At 35.9% G+C, this 22,001-nt stretch overlaps 1 protein-coding gene across 5 annotated transcripts in view; it reads right to left on the bottom strand.

Moving 5' to 3' along the window:
* The window catches only part of SATB2 (SATB homeobox 2), a 241,115-nt gene that overhangs the window by 105,737 nt on the left and 113,377 nt on the right, over positions 1-22,001 (bottom strand). For all 5 annotated transcript variants that reach the window (XM_043995694.1, XM_043995695.1, XM_043995697.1 and 2 more), the window contains one exon: positions 16,781-16,883. In XM_043995694.1, coding sequence (XP_043851629.1) covers positions 16,781-16,883 — 103 coding nt within the window. The remainder of the gene's footprint in view (positions 1-16,780; positions 16,884-22,001) is intronic.

The raw sequence follows: 22,001 nt of genomic DNA, 5'->3' as shown, positions 1-22,001 counted from the left end.
CCTTTAGAGTTCTGAGGATTTCATTTTCAAATTCACTGTGGTATTTATAAATGTTTGCTAAATTTGGCTAGAACCACTAAACTTTAACAAAAAAGACAATGTATGGCTATTATGCATCAGAACACTCAAAGTAAACCTAAATTGAAGACAACTATAGCGATATATGCATTTGGTAATTAAACTAGGTTTCACAGGTTTGTTTTCTATTGTCAGTATCTGAATTTCCCCTCCCCCGTGACACTACAAGTAGTGGCCCGTGATCCTCCTGTTCCTACTTACAGCATCTTGAACTAAAGAGAGGCCTCTAGTGAACCTACATAAGTTCGGGGTTGGTTTTTGTTTTGTTTTGTCTTGTTTTTTTTCCTGACTGGCTCAGGGGAGTACAGGAAGATTTTTGTTTCAGATCAGACTTCACAGGACTTAAATCATGTTGCTGACTGGACATTCCAAGTAACTTAAGAGACATCATATTACACCCACTCCAGTTTCACATAGAGATTTGCTTCTGTCCTCCACAGCTGTCCATGAAGGCTATACCATATATAGTGTTTCAAGGTTATAGCAATTCTCAGATTCCTGTAAACCATTCAGTTTTTACAAAGTACGTTCTTCTTAACAACCCTGGAGGTAGGTACTACAAGTATTATTATTGCAACTTTGCAGATAAGGAACTTTACATTCAGAGATGGTATGACTCCCATACACAATCACCTGGCTACTAAATACAAAAGCAGGATTTGAATGGAGGTCCTTTGAGTCCAAATTCAGGAGACTAGAACAAAATAAATGTTCTCTGTAATGGCTCCTAAGCATTGAAACGATTCAAAGCATATATGTGATTTCTAGCAAGTTAAAAGTTTATGGAAATTTGTTATATTACAAATGAGAGTGGATTTGCTTCAAAACTACATTCTATTCAAGGATTTTCACAGCACTTTAGATAGACAGAGCATTAAAAAAAATCAAGTTATTTCAGTGACCACTGTCGATATTACAAGTACAAAAGAGGGGGCAGCTAGGTGGCACAGTGGATAAAACACTGGGCCTTGGATTCAGGAGGACCTGAGTTCAAATCCAACATCAGGACACTTGACAATTAACTAGCTGTGTGACCAGGGGCAAGTCATTTAACCCTCATTGCCCTGCAAAAACAAAACAAAAACAAAAACAAGCACACAAGGAAGACAAAGACATACTTCTGTGCAGTTTTCCCTGACTTATATGTAATCTAAGTTGTTTATAAAATTTTTATTATACTCTTAATGACTATTGTTCTACAAATCTGATAGCAACATACTGCCTGCATTCATGTGTATTACTTGGTCATACCCATCTTTCCTTTTTTAATTCTATAAATTCAATTATTAAAATGAACTACTATGAACTTAAATGGAAATCTGTTATTTTAAAGTAATAGTCAATTTAATTCTATTTATATTATGATAGTAACCTGTGATTACCAGTCAGTCATATCTGAAAAGATCAAAACCATTATCAAACATATCATTAGCTCTCACAAAAGCTTTGCTAAGCAAGCAAATTAGCTATGTTTTACTATGGAAATAAGTAGTAAAAGGTAAGGTTCATTGTTTAGGGTCTCCTATCAATTCGCAGCTGTAATGCGATTTTTAAACACCTAATTAGTAGTTGTCTAGATACATAATAAATTCTCATTTAACTAGCATCCAACTAAACAAAATTCTCTGTTTACTAGATTAGCCCCCCCATTCTCTTTCAGAAGAAAAACAGATGGCAGAGAATATAAAGGAAAAAAAATTAGTTCTATTCTTGTTGTTGTTCAGTTGTTTTCAGTCATGCCTGACTCTCTGTGACCCCCATTTGGAGTTTTCTTGGCAAAGATACTGAGGTGGTTTGCCATTTCATTCTCCAGCTTATTTTATAGGTAAGGAAACTGAGGCAAACAGGGTTTAAGTGATTTGCTCAGGATCACTTACAGAGATCAGCTTATGAACTCAGGAAGATGGAGTCTTCCTGACTCCAGGCCCAGTACTCAATCCACTGTGCCACCTAGCTGCCCTATGTTCTATTCTAGCATATATCTTAAGGTCAGTGTATATCGGCATTACCTTGCAACTTTAAAACTATATAATTCTAATTCCCTAGACAATCTAGTACTGCCCAGGTACTCAATAAAATTTGCTGTTAAGGATGAGATACTATAACATCTTGAATTATCAAAGACAGTAAGTGGGAGTAATAAATACTATTACTATCCAGAAAATGTGAACAATGTGTTTAAAAAGATTTCACAAAGATTTAAAGGGGTGGGGGCAAGATAATGAAAAAAAAAAACCTTATCAGAACACTATTACTAAGCATTTCAGCAAATCATGTAGTAAATGTAACCAAATAGGGGCAGCGCTAGGTGGGGCAGTGGATAAAGCACTGGCCCTGGATTCAGGAGGACCTGAGTTCAAATCCGGCCTCAGACCTTGACACTTACTAGCTGTGTGACCCTGGACAAGTCACTTAACCCCAATTACCCCTCACTAAAGAGAGAGAGAGAGAGAGAGAGAGAGGAGAGAGAGAGAGAGTAAATGTAACCAAATGTCACAGCTTGTTAATGGCTGACAAAGATTCTAAAATGATTTAAAGAAAAATTGTCAATATATTGGGAAAGTGCAGTTGTGAACATGTATGTAGCCTGATACTTGTCATTAATTATCAGGACCTTCATTACAAATGCATGTTCTTTATACTTAAAAGTCATGGTTTTAAATTTGACTATATTTAGAGAAAGTTTCTTCTATTTCATCTTTCATATTTTCATTTTTGTCCTCTGAGATTATGGGTAACTTCATAAGAAATTATTGATTTCTTCAATTTACAATACTTACACATTGAGCACTTAATCTTATTCAAAATAACATGAGACAGTTAATTTCATATTCCTTAAATTATATAAGCGGCTAATCACATGTAAGCTCCTTGGGAGTAGGGATTGTTTCATGCACTATAGTACTTGAAGCCATAGTATACAGCCTGGAATGTAGGGGACTCTTTATAAATGCTTGTTCATTGATTTATATCTGCCTGTTTAAATATTTTATCAACCTTCATAAGGCTATAGTAATTAACAGGTTGAGTTTCCTAGCTAATTTCAAACTGATTTAGATGTTTTGACCAAAGCACCAAGTGTTTCTCATTGGTTTACAAAGAAATTCAATTATTATTTTCCTTGTCATACTTTCCTCAAATACTTTTCAAAAAAAACTTGACGTGGGAGAACTCTTTACCAGAAGATAACAGCAGGTTCTGCAATTCTTTTAAGCAAATTATTTGAGCTCTGGAGGCCCTCCATGCATTGACTTAATCATAACTCTGACTCAGAGAGGTAGACAAGCAAAAAAAAATGTAAGCACTAAAACATTTGGAATTTTATTCACAAATATGTCTATACAAACACAATTTTTTTCAAAACTTCCCATCGAAACTTCCTGTTTGATTTGCTTCAGCTCAGATCTCTGTTCACCTCAGAGCAGGTAAAAGGAGGTTATAATTCCCTAGGGAAAGTATAGACCATTTCAAGACCTCCCTCTTCAAACTCAGATTAGGACACCTGGTCATAACCTATCCAGTTTTACAATGGTGGTATTATAGTACATGATTCTTTACTGGCTCAGGAAAAGAGAAACTTAGCAAGGAAAGGTCCATCGGACTCATTTGGGACTTCAATAGAATCTGATAAGGAGGATGCATCCCCCCAAGCCCAAGCCCAAGCCCAAGTCTAAGTCTTTGACTGACAGTTTCATTAAGGAAAATAAGGTCAAGAAGAAGACAGTTTATAGCCAGGCAAAGCTTCAGAAATTACATGCTGAGTTCAACCAGAATTGGTATATTAAATCTGAACAGATGCTCCAGCTATACAGAGAAGTAGGAATGACCTACTAGCACAATACTTCCTATACCTGATCCATCCCTGAAGAGCCCTAGAAGAACTTTAGTTATTGTCCAATCCATCACTTCCTGGCAGCAGGACTACTGAGGATAGAATCCTACTCATCCAAAGAACAGAAGAGATGAATCCTGGGACTTCTACTCTCATTTCAACCACCATCAACAGACAGTTTAGTTCCCAATTGGTGATCATCACCAAGAAACCAATCCCACTTATCCAACCCTGAGCTACAGACTGGTGGAATTCAATCAAACTATGGAATGGACAGTCCTGAAATTTTATGCACATAGAAAGTGAATAAGAGAAATGACCAAATCTGAAGTGTTTCCTTATGCTAAACAGCCATAGTAGGCCTTGTTTCTGACCACTCTGAGGCCAATTCAAGATTTGTGAGTGCCTACTTAGAACTTTTGTATCATCAGAAACCACAGCACACTGTCCATTGAAAGAATATACAATATATTGTTTTTATAATCTCACTGATCTACAAACAATAGATACTTAGTCAATCTATGCTATGTGGTTTAAGATTGTGTCTATATGGTACCAAATATCTGTGGGAAAGGAGAAAAATTGAAATGTCAGTTGAACAGCAGATTGTTTAAAAGTCATACGGAATCAGGTTTAATATCTCAATTCTGGTTGAACTCGGCATGTAATTTCTGAAGCTCTGCCAGTTCTGGGCTAGATAAATGAGTCCTTCTCATTTAGACTTGATGATTCCTAGCCCCTAAAAAAACAAGTGGCTCCAAACCAAATGTATTTTCTCCCCTCTAGGATCCTGTGTGTATCCTGATTTGTTCAAAGTTACTTCTGATTAACAAGCAAACCAGAGATTCTCTTTCAGTAAACTTGAAAGTTAAGAATTAAGAATTTTTCCCTTTTAGATATGTAAAAGTGAACCTCTAAATTTAGATCCTGAGGTATGTCACTTGTTGGACTCTGTTTCTCTGTGCTATCACCTCACAATATATCTAGCTCATAGCTCTTCAGCAAGCAGTCACGTTGGGGAAGAGAGAGGCAATGGTCTTCACAAGATATTTTCTCCTGCAATACTTGCCTCCTCATTTGAATGCCTCGCAAAGGACATAAACTTTTCCTAAACCATCTTTCCCCAAAGAAGATATTATCACACTGGCAACTCATGTGTACAAAGTGCTTTCAGCTTTTCATAGATCACTTCCCTCCCAACAACCTCCAAACTGGGTATATGAATATTATTCCTCTTTTAGAGATGAGGCAGCACATGCTTAGACAAGTTACAGGACTTGCCCAAGTTGAGATAAGCTAGTAAATCTCCAAGCCCAAAATTGAAATACCCATCTCCTGACTCCAGAGCTGTAACTCTTCCAACTAACCAAAAGTCCACTCTAAAAGACTAGAATCCTCAATAGAAAGAATATGTTTAAGGAGGATCATTAACTGTTTTGGAAAACTACCTAGAATTTCATAAGATGAACTGCTAATAGGTGAAAGTAGTAGGTATTAATTAATAGCCTAAATGACCCTTAACTAGTTCAAATTGCATTTAGCTTTAAAGTTTACAAAGGATCCTGACTTCATTATAAGTTTGAGTATCCTTCAATCAGATGGTACTGATGAGAGTTTACATTTAAAGATGGCTCCCAGGCCAGCCAAACCCAGATACACTCCTTTGAACTGGATTGCATTATGCCTGCCAACCAAGCATCTTCCCTGACCTGTCTCTTTTTAATTTTTCTTTTATGTGTGGTCTCTCCTATTAGACTGTAATCTACTTAAGGGAAGGGACTATTTTTCTTTTTTTCATTGTACTCCCAAGGCTAAACAATGTGCCAGTCACATAGTAGGTAGTCAATAAATATTTATTGACTTCACAACTATCTGAGAGGTAGGTTGGAAAAATATTTTGGAGCAAAACCTCCATTTACAACAAAGACACTAAGGCTGAGAGAGATTAAGTGACTTGCCCAGTTGGTTATTAGAAGAACCAAGACCAGATGGCTTAGTAACTTTGTCTGAACACAGTGGCACAGAGTAAGTAAGGACTGCCTGGTGTGGGGGTGTGTGTGTATACATGTGTCTAAAGAGAGAGTTGGGTGACGATATAAGGTAGCTCACATATAGAAAAGAAATCTAAAATATGAGTACAGTTGGCATATGGATAAGACTTAAAGACTTAAGCCAACACTAAATAGAAAAGGAAGTAAATCTCCTGTCCTAGTCTTCAAATTCGATGAATTCCTATTAACAAGGCTAGAAAGTCTCACAGATATCCTCTAATAGTTTTCATTGTTTTGCTAATTGTGTTTATCAAAAGTACAGGTATCTTATGCCTCAAAGCCAAGTAGGCAACGAAATAACAGTTGTTGAATATAATTGACTAGAATTTCAGCCCATCATTAATATTACTAAATGACTACCACTACTAGACATGGTGCTAAGCACTGAGAATACAAAGAATGGTAAAAAAAAAAAAAAAAGGAGCTCACTGTCTAATGGGGGAGACAACATGAAAACAAGTATGTACCTGAGTCTGATGATGAATAACCCTGAATAATTTTTAGCAAGTAGTCAGCTGTTAATTCTGCCCAATCTTATAAAAAGGCTACTTTCTTCATACCTACAATTGATAAATGTATATACTGGATGGACAGGCACCCATATATCTAGAAGGTAACAAAAGTAATGAAAGATTAATGAATGGCTTTTCTGAAAGAACTTAATGTAGCATATTCTGGAAGATGTGTCAATGAACTAAAACAAGGTTGAGGGGGAATTGTGAATTTGTCTACATCGCAACAAAAGAGTCAGGACCACTGACTCAGCAATTTGACCAGATTCACCACATGAATAATGTCTATGAAAACATGGACAGATAATTTGTTCCAAATGATCCAGACATCTGGCCCATGTAAATATTTCTAGCTGATGCAATTCCATAGCATAATTTAATTTCTGCTTGGTTAGTCGTGTATTTTAAAAATTTATTTTAGTCCTTAATCATAGGAAATTATATTGACTAGGCATATACTAATCTCAATCTTTCCTTGTTTTATTTGCTAAAAAATATACATAAAAAGCAACTAGTCTGCACATGGAGGAAGGACATGATTTAAAGACATATTTAAGAGACAAAATGATTAAGTAGAAAGAACAGTAGACTGGAAGTCAGCAAATCTGGGTTCTAATCCTGGTTTTGCCTAGCCATGTGGCCTTGGGAAAATCCTTAGCCTCCAAAACCTTAAGTGACTAAAAAGAAGCAGGTTGAACTAGATATTATCTGAGGTCCCTTGTAGCTCTAACTTCATTAGTCTTATCATGCATCAGGTAGCCTGTGCTAATATTCTTTATATGTGTGTTTATATATTTGCAAACATAATATGTTTCTTTGACACCTTTAAAATCAAACCAGAATAAAAAGGGCAATTTACCTGGGATTGACAAGGCCAAGAGTAATTTCAAAGAAACAAACTCTTTAGAACATGGGAGGAGGTTCACAGTTATCAACAGCTGAAAATCAACATTGAGCAAAGCTAGTGCTCAACCATTCCCTTTCAATACATTAAATTCACCTGTAACAGGACTCCAGCAATTATTGCCTGTAGATTTGCAGAAATCCTCTCCCTCATTATTTCCCTTCTCAACAGCCAAGATTTGTCCTCACCTTGACACAGAGAGAGCCTCATTTTGGCTGATGACCTAGACCTTCCCAAACTAAGGAGTGAACATGGGAAACCAAGAAGCATTATAGGATGAAAGAGGTTATGGGAGCCTAGAGCAGAAGCTGCAAAAAGAGTGGTGATGAAAGTATGCATAGAGATTCCAGGATCCTAGTGGTACAAATTATTCACAAGACACAGAACTGGACTGCATTGCTCAGACTATTCAAGACTCCTAATGCCCGAGCCAGGGATCTTTGTCTTCTCTACTTTTGTTCTCTCCTCTCTTTGGAAAGTGCAGGAGCCCGAAGCCTTCCTGGAGGGACACAGGAAACTTATTCTGCTTTGTAAAACTTTGTTTACATTTATGTATTTAAAAATTTATTTTGTTTCTTAAGCTAATACTTTGTTTTTTGTTTGTTTGTTTGTTGTTTTTTGTGGGGCAATGGGGGTTAAGTGACTTGCCCAGGGTCACCACAGCTAGTAAGTGTCAAGGGTCTGAGACCACATTTGAACTCAGGTCCTCCTGAATCCAGGGCCGATGCTCTATCCATTGCGCCATCTAGCTGCCTCTAATACTTTGTTCTAAAAGCTGTTGGGCCTTACTAATCTATATGCACATTTTTATGAGGCCTTACCAGTTTATAGTTGAGGTAGAGGGGGCCATTGTCATTTCCCTTCCCATTTTGTTCAGAGGCTAAATCTGAAAGGAAAGTGGTTCTTCCTGAGGACTAGGGGGCCAGGAAGTGACTGGTGAGGAAAATCACACCCGAGGGAAACGATAGCCAAGAGTTGGGGAGAGTAACAGTAACAGCCCTCTTACCCCACATAATACCACTGCTAGACACTAAAAGCATGTGTGTCACACACACACACACACACACACACACCTGTTTCCCTGTTAGAATAGAACAATATCTCGTAGTCCTAATGCGCCAAAGACCCGATCATTGAAGAAAAACTCCTATTTGCTTTCAGGTAGGGAGATGATTTAGGAGGGAAAAATCAATTTCTAATATGAAATCTTTTCAATGTTAAGACAAGTAAGGTTTGGGGGGAAGCAAAGGCTCATGTGCAGTATCTTTTTTTCTCACACATCAATCCAACACCATTAAAAAAAAACTATTATCAAAAGGTCTCACTAAATATAATTAAAGAAAATGTAAGCAGTTTGAAGTTACTGGAGGGCAAAGGAAAACAAAGCTTGGCATATGGGTGTCTTTTAGGACTTCCCAAACCTAAAGGGTTTTTGTGCTTCTTTTTTTTCACCCTCTAAATTTGTTAAAGAAAATTTGTTTCTGGGTTTGAGACTTAGCTTGGAAAGGCTCTGCCTTAGGCGAATAGTCAGAGCCAAGTTATAATTCCCTAATAAAACAAGGCTTGTAAGGGAAATGCTTCCAGCCCTAGAACCAAAGCCATACCAATGGGCATTGTGATCATATCACATGACTAGTTTTCTTAGGTGTATTTTCCTCTTATTATCAAAGTCCTTTTTTCCATCATTTAAACTCCACAGGAACACATACCTTGACTGTAAAGCAATTTAGTTTCAGATACCTCTTCCAATGTGGTAATAAAAACTTCAAACTATTATGCTGCCTGGGAAAAATGAATATTATCCCACTTTACCAGAATTATTTTCTCAATTCTACTCTTCGGAATACTACTGCACTTTTTACTTTCAAACTGTTCTCCATTGTCACTTTACTTCCTTTCTCATTAGGAATATTCCAAGAAAATTATGTGTAATGCAAATACTTACATAGCTAATTATATTTTAAGTTGGTTTCCATTTTAATTATGAAGCGGTGTTCTCAATAGAGGAGGGGAAAAATGCACTTCATTATATAATAAGGAATCAAACTTGAATTATGAGGGACAAAAGGGGAACTGACTGAAATATAAGGAGAAAACAAGGAAGGTTTCCAATAAGTTGAGTAGATCCTCTAAGAAAGATTTTCGGGAAACATGGATGAGAGGGTGTGAATGGGTTATGTATGAACTATACATCCATACATCAATACATCCATGAATGGGGTCTTCATACCCCTCCAAAGTGTTGATGAATCCCAACATTTATATATAGCAGAATTCTCCCTTTGTCATTGTGGCTACTTATGTAATCCCCCCATATAGCCTTGGAAAAAAAGTTTAATCAAATAGGCATTAATCTATGCAATATCTATATATAAGTATAACCTAACCTTTTGTTTAAAAATACAAATAATTTATAATTTATTGAGATATGGAAATAGGGGGGCGGCTAGGTGGCGCAGTGGATAAAGCACCGGCCTGGGATTCAGGAGTTCCTGAGTTCAAATCCGGCCTCAGGACACTTGACACTTATTGGCTGTGTGACCCTGGGCAAGTCACTTAACCCCCATTGCCCTGCCAAAAAAAAAAAAAAAGAGTATTGGGAGATATGGAAATAGATTGAGACCCTATGGGACTTGAATGTGAAAGGTCATTTATTCCAGTTTTAGGTACTAATGCCATTCTTGAGATAAGTCTTAAGATCAGCTTTCTCAAATATCTTAAGCAAACATGATATGCATTTAATAAGAAATGTAATATGGCCACTAAAGCAGAGTTGTTCTACAGTAACAACAAACAGTAAATGTTTGTTAATTCCAGGGACTAGTTAATTACAAGAGATCTCTCTTGGAACCTTTACCTCCTTCCTATATTGATGTAATGTTCACTACTTTAGAAAGTAGTTTCTGCAGTTTACAGAATGTAGTTAGTAGCATGTTCTTTCAGAGGTCAAATTACGAACATTGGATTATTGCTACAATTTATCCTATGTGTAAATAAGCACCTATGCTAAGTGAATATGTTCATGCCTACATTAATCTACACTAAAGAACAAAGAATAGTAATAGTATTTAGGGACAAGGGGGCTGCTTCTAATGTCTAAAGAGCATTTCTGTTGCAACATCTGCCAATAAAAAGTGTTGAGAGTTTAAAATCTTTTGTAGCTTTGGGGCAAGTATAAGGGGAAGAAGCATGAAGAGAAAGCAGATAAAGTCTTTAAACTTACACCACAGGGTAGCCATGAAGTCTTCAAGGCCCTAAATCTGCACACACACCCCTCAAATATTCAGGTTAGGACCAGAATTTATGAATAGCCTAAGATTTAGTTTAATTTAGGACATCTTCTAAAGTGGTTCTGAAACATCAGCTATGCCTTTGAACTACTTTGATAATTTGGAGAAGAGGAGGAAGAGAACAAACATTTGTTACACACACCCTCTATATGCCAGGTACTGTGCTAAGTGCTTTGGCAAATACTCATTCGATTCTCAGAAACGAAAAAAAAACTGAGTCAGGTGCTATTATCCTACTTTAGAGTTAAGAAAACTGAGGCAGAAAGAGATGAAGTAACTTTCCTCAGATCACACAGCTAGTGTCTGGCAGAATTTGAACTCAGATTTTCCTGAATCCAGGCCCAGCATTTTATCCATTGAGACACCATGTGCCTCTGAAATATAATGGACCTTCAAGACCTCATAGTCCTTATAACAAACCCTTCAGTTGGTTCTTTAGTAGTGATTCAATTCAAACCCTCTTCAGATTCTAAAAGCCCTCACCAGAGCTCATTCAAGGGTATCAGAGTGTTGGTTAGGTCCCACTTTCAAGTTCCAAACCTGCCTGGATTGATCTAGAGAAGGGGTATGTTAATAAACAGAGACAGACACTGACTTTCTCTCTCTCTCTCTCTCTCTCTCTTTCTCTCTCTCTCTCTCTCTCTCTCTCTCTCTCTCTCTCTCTCTCTCTCACACACACACACACACACACACACACACAATGAAAAAAAAAAAGAATAAGATTACTTGATTATTGCAAAGGGATATTGAATCCATTGTGATATACTTTTCCTAACTATCACAGTCAATTCACATGACCTCCTTCTTTAAGTATGTTAAGGTAAGGAATCAGATAGAACTGATCACCAGCAAGTCATTGGTATGTTTTCAATGGCTAAATTGACTGCCTTCACATGGATGGGCTACCAACTGAGCATGTACCATAACTATACCTGCACTCTCTTGGTCCGAGTATCCCTCACCAGCTGAGCTTCAAGGATAGGCAGACAGCTGGTGTTCCTTTTAGTTCTTTTTACCAATCTACTAGAAGGCTATTTCCATAATGCATCCTTGACAAAACCAAGTAATGTGATCAGGTAGCCAAGTTTCCCTTTTTAAATACTTAGGCACAAAGATTACATAAACATACAACATTGTTTCCTGCTTCTTTGGTCTGTTATGAATGATAATATTCTGACCAAAGAAGCACCTGTGCAGTTAGAACTAAGCCTTTTATATGTCATAGTAGGGGGGAAAAACATTTCATTATTTTAATCTGGTCAGAACAGGATCCCAAACAAGGCCATTCAGACAGTATTGTAATAATATTAAAGTGATTGTCCTACCTGGGACCCAAGGCCATTCAGACAGGATTGTAATGATATTAAAGTGATTGTCCTACCATATTTAAAGACCTGGACTCTCTTGTGGCATAAGCTAGAGAAAACATTGAATTTTCTTTACAATATTGAGCCACCACTTTATAAATGACGGAATCATTTTAGGGTACAAGAGGTGCTTTAAATGTGGTAACTTTATATCATTTCAACTATAATGATCATAATTACTTATTTCTTTTAATCACGACCCACTTAACCACTTTAGTGCAGAGGAATAGTTCAAGGAGTTTAATTTCCATTCAACATCTAATCTTCATGTTTACCAAAACCCTTCATGGGCTTTGTTTACTGTCTGCTCGCTGGCCTGGATGTTTGATCTTACAAGACTGGATCAGACAGGGCCAGATAAAACACTGATTACTGGAATAAGGCAGTCATGGTAAGTAACACTGGTTTTTGAAAATCACCCCAGCTTCCACATTTTGCAAATAAACTCAAATGAATAAATGTGACAGTTAACAATCAGAAATTTATCTTGCAAAATTATGATGGGGCGGGGGAAGGGGAGCTGGAAGTAAAGTGATAATGCATTTTACTCTAACTTTGAGGAAGGCAAGACTTAGTCCACTATGTCTACGAACAGTATTATGTGACAAATAATTTTTTGACAGCTTCAACAACATTCAAATGAACTTCCAATGACCCCTTAATTCCTAATTCATGGATTATACAGGAGATTGAATTTAAGATTCTAAACTGTCCAAGAGATTACAAAACAACCTGCTTTATTCTCATTAGTAGTAGAAGAAAAAAAAATCTTTAAGTACAAACTAAGTTGGAATTCATGAAATCACTAATTCCTCATTTGGATCTGATATGGAAGTATTCTATATGAGCATTCCTTTGCTGGACACACTCTTGTCCAGCACCTAGCATAGAACCTGGTACACAATAGGAGCTTAATTAAATGCTTGCCAATTAATAATCTGGTTACCTCACAGAAGTAGGCCACAATAAATGTTTAGTGTTTGATGTTTTTTGTGAACTACATCATTAACATTGTATAATCACAAACTGGATAAAATAAGTGTGCATAAAAACCAAGTTCATGCTATGTGAAAACCGCTATAAAGGGAGACAATTCTTTAAAAGCCTGCTCTTTCATCTTGACCTGATCAAATCCTTTAAAACTAAACATTACTGTATAAGGCATACATCTTAACAATAATAGTTCAAAAATCTAAATATTTCAATTTCAGAATAGATTATATTTAGTCAATGAACACTAAAAACAACACTTGGGGTTGAGAGCAAAACTCTCAATAATTAAACAATCATTGCCATACTCTCTATAGGAAGACAATAAACTCGAAACTGTCGGCTTACAAAAGAGCCAGCTATATGGGGATTGACATTGTAGTACTGTGTGTGGAATAATAAAGAGTAATTTCTTAACCATTGTATCACCCTCCACAATATTCTGACATCACAAAATAACTAGGTAGCTGGCTTAGAGAATTAGAAACAAGAATATCCAAAAGCAGCCTATTCATTTATTTTTAAAGCATTAATAGCAATTCCTATGCCTCTTGGTAAACCATAATTGTCTCTGAAATTAAAGAAAAAAGTAAACAATCTATCCTAATGTGATCATTACAGAAAAGAAAGTTAACATACTACCCAAAACCAATTTAGGATTTTTTAAAGAATAAGAGTAAATAGTTAAGCTATATTTACAGTAAGTCCAACAAAATGCATACTGAGAATGTTTACTACAAATTTCATACAATTCCATTTGTATATAGTTTTACATCTGTTGTTAATGATATCAAATTATTGATTATTCACTTTCTCATATTTATTTAAGCATTAGGTATAGAATCTGCAATCTGATGCTTTTTTCCTCCTTCCAGTGGACTTTTATTTTTGCTAGGTTTTAGTCATATTTACTTTGATCTTTCAGAGTATATAATTATTTGAGTGTTTATTTATTTCTATGAGAAAGGGGGAAAAGCTTGACCTACGAGATCTATATATGTGGCAATTTGTAACGGAATCACATAGCTTATGTTTAAGAAACTATGGTTTTGATTAAGAAGCAACCATTTAGTTCCCACTGTTTTATTAAAACAGACATTAGCAGATAATAGGAAACATATTTAACACTGTACCCTGCATTTAGCTTGTGACATCACTAAGGTTATTTTGAAACTCTTCTATGCTGCATATCTTCCATTGTACATAGAAACTGGCTGCTTGGGGATGAGAATGGACAAAAGAGCACAGAAACTAGCCCTCTGTATTCCCAGGCAGATTTGGGTTTTTTTTCCTATGACTTTTCCAGATTTGGAAAATCATGGACCTCTTCTAAATTTTGGAAAAAAAAACCATATATGAACCAGCAATTCATTAACTAAATCAGCTCTTCTTTCACATATGAAATGTGTCTTACTATAAACTGAACTTGGACTGGAAAAATAAATCACAAAAAAGAGATTCTATGATACCAAAAATAAATGTAACAATTTTCTTTTTATGAAAGTTGAAAATTATTTAAATGAAGTTCTCTGGATGTTTATTTTCCATATCACTATACCTGTCATGAATTCTTTATTTTTCCTCCCACTCCTTTGGTTGATGAATCAACACCACTTGAACTGTTTTATGGCAGCTTGTGTTTACTTCACACATACCTTAACCTTTCTTTTTTCTCCTCCTACTCTCTCATTCTCTTTCATTTCCCCCCATCTCTCCCCACCACACACACACACATACACAAACGTTTACATGTCACACACACATACACACTGTGAAACAGCAAGGACTAGCTATATCACTTTGAACAGTATGTGTACACAGTGGCAGGAAAACTTTTTTAGGTTTGGATCCTTGAACCTTTGATTGAAATCAAGGTCTCATTCTGATTTTACTACACTTAAAGTTTTAACTGTGCAATTACTAACTGAGAGAAAGACAGAGAGGGAGAGGGAGAGGGAGAGGGAGAGGGAGAGGGAGAGGGAGAGGGAGAGGGAGAGGGAGAGAGAGAGAGAGAGAGAGAGAGAGAGAGAGAGAGAGAGAGAGGGAGGGGAGGGAGGGAGGGAGAGAGAGAGAGAGAGAGAGAGAGAGAGAGAGAGAGAGAGAGAGAGAGAGAGAGAGAGAGAGAGAGAGAGAGAGAGAAAGCTTAAAGAATTGAATGCTCTAAGAAAGAAAGGAAGAAAGTAGAAGATGTACAAAAACCACTTGGAATCTGTAGTGGCAACTGTAAGAATACTACACTGAAGGGCTTCTAGTCCTTCTAAAACTGCCATTACACCCTGGTCTATTGAAATAGGAAGCTCATTGCAATTTACATATAACAGCAACTAAATGTGATCTACCAGATGACCTTGAAACTACATAACTCTTTTGATTTTTAGCCAAGAGGATATGTTGAAGCACTTTTAAAAATTTCCTTAAAAAAACTTGGAGGCATTTACAAAAAGAAACACTTGTGAACCACACAATAATGTTTTATAATGAAGAGTTATTCACTGTATGTTTCACAAGGGTGAATATTAATAATAACATATAGAAAGTAATCAAACCAGAAAAGAGTCCTAACAATTTTAGAATGGGTTGAAAAGAAATATATCATTTCAATTTCAGAGTGCTTAATTTCCCATATGTAGGTCAACACCATGGCTTTCTTCATAACTATAGTTCAAATAGATGGGTGTTATTCTTTTCATATAATTAAAAGTATATCCATAGTATTACACTTCTTACAGGGTAACCTTGTAAATAGGAACAAAAATGTTTATTATCCTACAAGAATTATTTTACAAGCTTTCCTTTCCAAAGAAGATCCCCACCCATCATAAATTGTTATTTGCTCTGACATAGAGGATTAGTTAGCTGTTGATAAGGTAGTATTTACAAGTACATATAATGGGGAAGAGATTAATAAGCACTAAATACATGCAGAATGGAAAACAGAACCTTTTATCATCAGTCTGTTATCTTAAAAAAATAAATCTCTCAAGGTGCAGGGAAAATTAACTTAAAAGCATTATCATCGTATATGTGCTCATCAGCATTTTCTAATACCCAAAAAAAACTTATAAGGAAAATTCTAAAATAAGAATATTGTTTTAAAGGGCCTGACACTTCAATAATATGCAAATAAAAGCTATTTGGGGAAATAAAAACTCACTGTAAAGTTATTTGTGAATAAATATCATACTTGACCAAATTCTATCTAATATAACATCATAATCATTTAAGAAAATTCAGCAGTATTTAAATAACTACTCCTTCAGCCAAGAAAGACATATATATATATATATAATATTCTTGAAATACATAGTATTCTTGAAAATCTAGTAAGAATATTTTCTATACCAGTTGAACTTTTAAAAATACTCTATGTAATATCATTTCATTATTATAGAGATATATACACAACTATTTACATATCTACCTATGTCTATATCTACATAGATATAGCTATATATTTACAGGTTTAAGTCTTTTGACAGGTGACCATTCTATGTAAACCATCAACTATATATAATACAACAAAAGCATTTTCTTTAAACTACCTTTCATTCTCACATACTTTGATTTTAAAGCCCTGAATTTATATCACATTATAGAAAGATTTAAATATCCTCTTTTAATGAGAAGTAACATGTCTGGTGCTATATTTTTTAAACTATTAGGGGTTTAATATTAGTACTAACTCCAAAGAATCAACAATTCATTTGCCTAAGAAAGATGTGAAAAGAGATTGTAGAAACAATTAAGGTGAATTACCTTTAATCTTCTTGTACTTTTTATACCATCTCCCAAACTCCTGGCACTTGGTTGCTGACACATTGGCATAATATGTGCTATTTACAATGGATGAAATCATGCTCTAGAAAAGAGAAAAAAAGTTTTCTAAAACATCTTCTAAAAAAATCTTTCAGTAACATTGAAGGGCACACTATAATGCTCACACCAAACATTCCCTCTGTTTTCTAAATATAAAATAGTCTCATCAAAAAAAATCAACTTTATTTCCTCTTTCCTTTTCTCATACACCATTTTCTGAGTTCATTCCTAAAGTGAAAAGAAAGGGGGAATGCCTCTAGACTTAGGGGAATCTCTCACTTTATATTTCAATAGTGTCTTTTCTCCAAAAAGCCTACTCAGAGGCAGTCTCATACTGGGGGACAGACACAAAGATTAAACACAATGGGTGAGAATAATTTTGATTTAGGAAGCAGATCCTAAAGGTAAGATGAGATGCTCCAGCATGCATAATCCAAATAATGCTTTTCAGATGTTTTCTGTTCCGCTTCCAACTGCAACAAGACCACACAGCCAAGAATCTGAGAACATTCGTGCTATTCACTGCAGAACAACAGTTAGGCAAATAAGTTAAATTAATATAATTTATAGAAACGTGTGATTAACACTTGGGTGAAAATTCACCAAATGAAAAAGTTAACAGTACTATTTAGAGCAAAGTAAACTAAACATAATACGGTATGGTTTCAACCATTCAAGCTGAAACTTTCAGATTACTCACTTCCCTTGTTTCTACCATAACCATTCATTCTTCTCTCACCCTCAAAATTTTCCATTTTGTCAATCAACTTATATATAACTGTTGCCTGATAATACTTAGGAAGGTAAGATAAATATAACCTGAATCTGAGACTTCAATTGACATAGTAAAATAACAGTTGTCTCACTTAAAAGGAAATTTTTCCTTTAGAGAAATATATGCAGTTAGTAAGAATGTAGTAGGGGTATGTGTCTTTGAACAGAGGGAAAGATTTGTGTGAGTTTTCAATTTTGATTGACTTTGTATTTTTTGTGTTAGTTTAGGTGTTTTTTTTTAATTCTGCCAGAGCTAGAGTATTTTTGTCAATCATGTATGGACAAAAAAAAACCAGGAAGTCAAATGAACCATATAAAACTTTAACATCTTTTCTTGAAATCACATCTTTCAGAAAAATCATCCCCAGACATATAGGAGTTCAGAAAAATATCAGAATGGCTAATGTCAGTTCTACATAATGCTCAGGATAAAGGAGATGGCAATAAATCAAGATCATGGCAAGGGATTTACCAGGATATCCAAACTCCAGTAGTCCCTTCTAAGCTGACATTCAAAAATCTACCCCCCTTAAAAGATCAAACTCATGTGTCTCTAATTCTATCCTGGCATTGCTTTCTAAAACTTTAACATCTGCTCTTGGATTCCAGTCCATGCTTGACCCAGGGTCTTACTCTTGTACAACCTCAAGTGACTTCCACTTTCCCCAGATTTCACAAGATTCTGAAGTTTTTTTCTTTCTTTTATTTTTTGATTAAAATTTGTCCTTTTAGAGAGCCCATAAACTTGAATATTTTTTGCCCTTTCAACATAGCAGATGACTACCATCTCCATGCTGCCACTGCTTTTAGATATCATGCAGATACACATCCCTTGACACCAATTTCTAAAAAGTGAGCCTTTATCAAAGAATAGATAGCATGATAAGTGGATCTGTTCATCCCAGAATTTAAAGAGTTCAGCCTAAAACAAAGTGTTAATATCACCTCTCTTTAAGTAATATAACTCAGTGATTTTCCCCTGTTCCATCAGACTCATTAATCCTCCGCACTGTAGGTGCAGTATTTTCCCTTTCTGACCATTGAGCAGGTTGCTAAATTTGTCTCATAGCCCTCTTCACTCTATCATTCCCCTGTTTCTGAGCTTAGATGTAGCATAGCACACTGGAAAGAAACCCTAATCCAGGAGTCTGTGGATCTGAATTCAATTTCAGACTCTTCCAAGAACTTGCTATATGACCTTGCTCAAGTCATTATCTGTCTCTGGGTATTAGTTTCAAAAAGTGAGAGCAACTGGACTAGATGATCAAGCTCCCTTCCAAAGCTAATATTCTAAGACTTTATGAGTCCTTTTTGATGTACTATTCTGATAATAGGAAAATCCATCAACAAGGACTTATTAAGTGCCTACTGTATATATACTTGGGCTAGGCACTTACAAGTACAAAGACTGAAACAGGGCAGCTAGGTGGTGCAGTGGATAAAGCACTGGCCCTGGATTCAGGAGGACCTGAGTTCAAATCCAGCCTCAGGCACTTGACACTTACTAGCTATGTGACCCTGGGCAAGTCACTTAACCCCCACTGCCCCACCAAAAAACCAAAAACAACAACAACAAAAAGACTGAAACAATCCCTAATCATAATAAGTTTTCATTCTAATGGGAGTGATAATAAGGATATATAATGATCAATAAGAGATAATTTTAAAATAACTAGACAGGTGAAAGGAAATTGAGGATATCTCACATTATAGAAATGGCATTATTAAAATTTTCATATGAAAGCTGTCTGAAAGTAGGCAAAAATCTCTACAGATCCATGCCTAAAACAGTACAGATGCCTTTGTCATACTTCTGTTTTGTTACTTCATCTGGATGACCATCTGGCAAGCAGGGGAGGACACACACCTTTAGCAGGTGTCATAGTTGAGTAGCAAGACCACTGAGCTCAGCTGTGTGGCCAATTAGACTAGAAAGCAACCCAAAATAGGAGATGCCCCAAGCTTCACTTGGAGCTATATCTGTATTCTTCTAAACCTCAACTCCATCTCACCCTCGCTCTCCGTGATCCACCTTTCCTTCTATTTGTTGATCATCCCTGCTTCCTCCCTGATCTGGCCTTTAATCATGAGTGGCCTAGTATCAATGGATGTATATGACAGGGGAAAAAATGAGCATGTTTCTGACTAGTCCATTAGCAAAGTCCCAGTATTAGAGAAATTTCAAATTCCTTATTTAAAAGAAATAGGTAGGTTACCCTCACATACACAATAGGCCTTGTTCATTTTCCCAGCTTATTATTCAGAGGTTGATAAAAAGCTGGTTTCCATCTCAGCTAGTACAGAACAAAGAGAAAAAGATTTAAAGTACAGAGTAAAGGAATCAGGTTAAACATGAAGAAAATTTTCCTGATAATGAGGTTTTTTGAGATTCTAGAAAGAATTTCCAGGAAAAGGTCTCTTTTCCAGAGGCCTTTGAAAATTGTCATATCTGGGAAAGTTAGGATAGCATGAAGAGAGGGACATGCTAGATGACTTTCAAGATCCTTTTATGCCATAGTGTTATATTCAAACATATATGAATTGGCCCTAAAATACATTGTACATTTTTTCATGACTTGAATATAATCCAATGGAACTTTACCATAAAAGCATCAGGGGTCCATCTTGTAGATCTATCTTAACGTTGAAAACAGAAATTCTTATTTTAATATCTTCAGTAACCAACCCACCTTTGAAGGATCCAAGACAGAAAGAACTCGTGTCAAATTCTATTTTTTAGAGGTTCAGGGTTCAAGGTTTCAGTGTCTCTTGGTACACTGTTTTCTCCTAACACTCACTTTCAGATAGAAGCACCAGGCTTTCTCTTGTCCTCATATATAATTGGTGTCGTAGGACACATTATGTTATCCCTATTACATGAAGTCTATGGCTGGTGGATGGCTTGATCTTGGGAATTCTGAGCTTTGGGTTAAAGTCAATCAGGTGTTCATACTAAGCCCAATACCAATATAGTGAGCCCCTTGGGTGGGGTGGGGACAGTGATCAGGATGCCTAAGGAGGGACAAACTGGCCCGGGTCAGAAATGAAGGTCAAAATTCTCATACCTCTGAATAGTAGGATCGGCCCTTGAATGGCCACCATACTTTCAACATGGGCAAGATAGGGAGATCCAGTCTCAAAGGAGGGTGGGGTTGTATATGTATGTATGTAAGAGATATATACTTTATATATACACATAAGTATATTACACACATACACATACATGCACACACAAAGGAAGTCTACCAAAAATACTCATCCTACAAAACATTTACACTGAAGACAGTAGCAAATGATGATTCTACATTAATAATTAATGAAATAGATTTTCATGTCTAAATAGAACTTTCCTCTAATGACCTCAAATTACTTTACAAATTAGTTTATTCAATGAATATGTCCTGACCCACAGGATGTATAGCCCTTCTGATAATTGGGGGGGGTATCTATTTAAAAGTGAGGACATAAAGAATGAAGCATCCTGTCCAAGGTCAATTAGAACTCATAGCGATCTGTTGTATGCACAAGGCTGTACTATTTCAGATATTTATGAAGGTTAAGGATGGAAACATTAATTAAGTAAGGAAGATATTACCCCTTAATCAGAAAAGAAAATCTCTAGAGACAACTGTAGTTGCTTCATTGAGAGAAAGCTAGAGATAAGATGGCACACATTAGAATGCATATTCTCCACCTATAAAGAAAGAACTGATATTGATGGAACACGCAGGCTATTTTTTCACTTTCTTTCATTTTTTTCTTTTATTCGAGTTTTCTTATAGTAAAAAGACTAATATGATGTTTTACATAACTGCACATGTATAACCTATATCTGATTGCTTACCGCATCAGAGAGGGAAGAGGGAAGGGAAGGAAGGGGGGGATAGAATTGGAACTCAAACTTTAAATGAAAATGTTTATTATAAAAAAAGTTAAACTCAAAAGAATTGTAACCTGAGATTATCTGTAAACAAATATAAGGAAGTTTAGAATCAGATAAAATTATGCGACAATTTTCAAAGTTTATGGGAAGTCAAAATAAGTAACTAAAGTTAAAATTATTTGCATGATATACTTGGAAAGAAGTCTTACTAATAAAGAAATGCCAAAATAATAAGATTTCCTTCCCAAGCAACCTCCCATATTTTAGCTTACTTTGGCTTTATTGGTTTGAATAGCAACCTTATGCTACAGGTGTCTAAGATGTAAGTACATAATATATCTAGGCTTTTAATAATAATTTTAGAGCAAAGTAATTTACTATATTTCCCACTAGTAGTAATATGAATCCTCATCTAGGTAAGTTGAGGTACTCCTGGGCTAACAACAAGTGGATCATCACTGGCAGGTAAAAAATAGGAATAAAATGTTCCCCTTTCTTCACCCA

The sequence above is a fragment of the Dromiciops gliroides genome, chromosome 3 (assembly GCF_019393635.1).
Source record: "Dromiciops gliroides isolate mDroGli1 chromosome 3, mDroGli1.pri, whole genome shotgun sequence".
NCBI lineage: Eukaryota > Metazoa > Chordata > Mammalia > Microbiotheria > Microbiotheriidae > Dromiciops > Dromiciops gliroides.
Note: the sequence above shows the minus strand (reverse complement) of the source record. Positions and strands in the feature narration are given on the sequence as shown.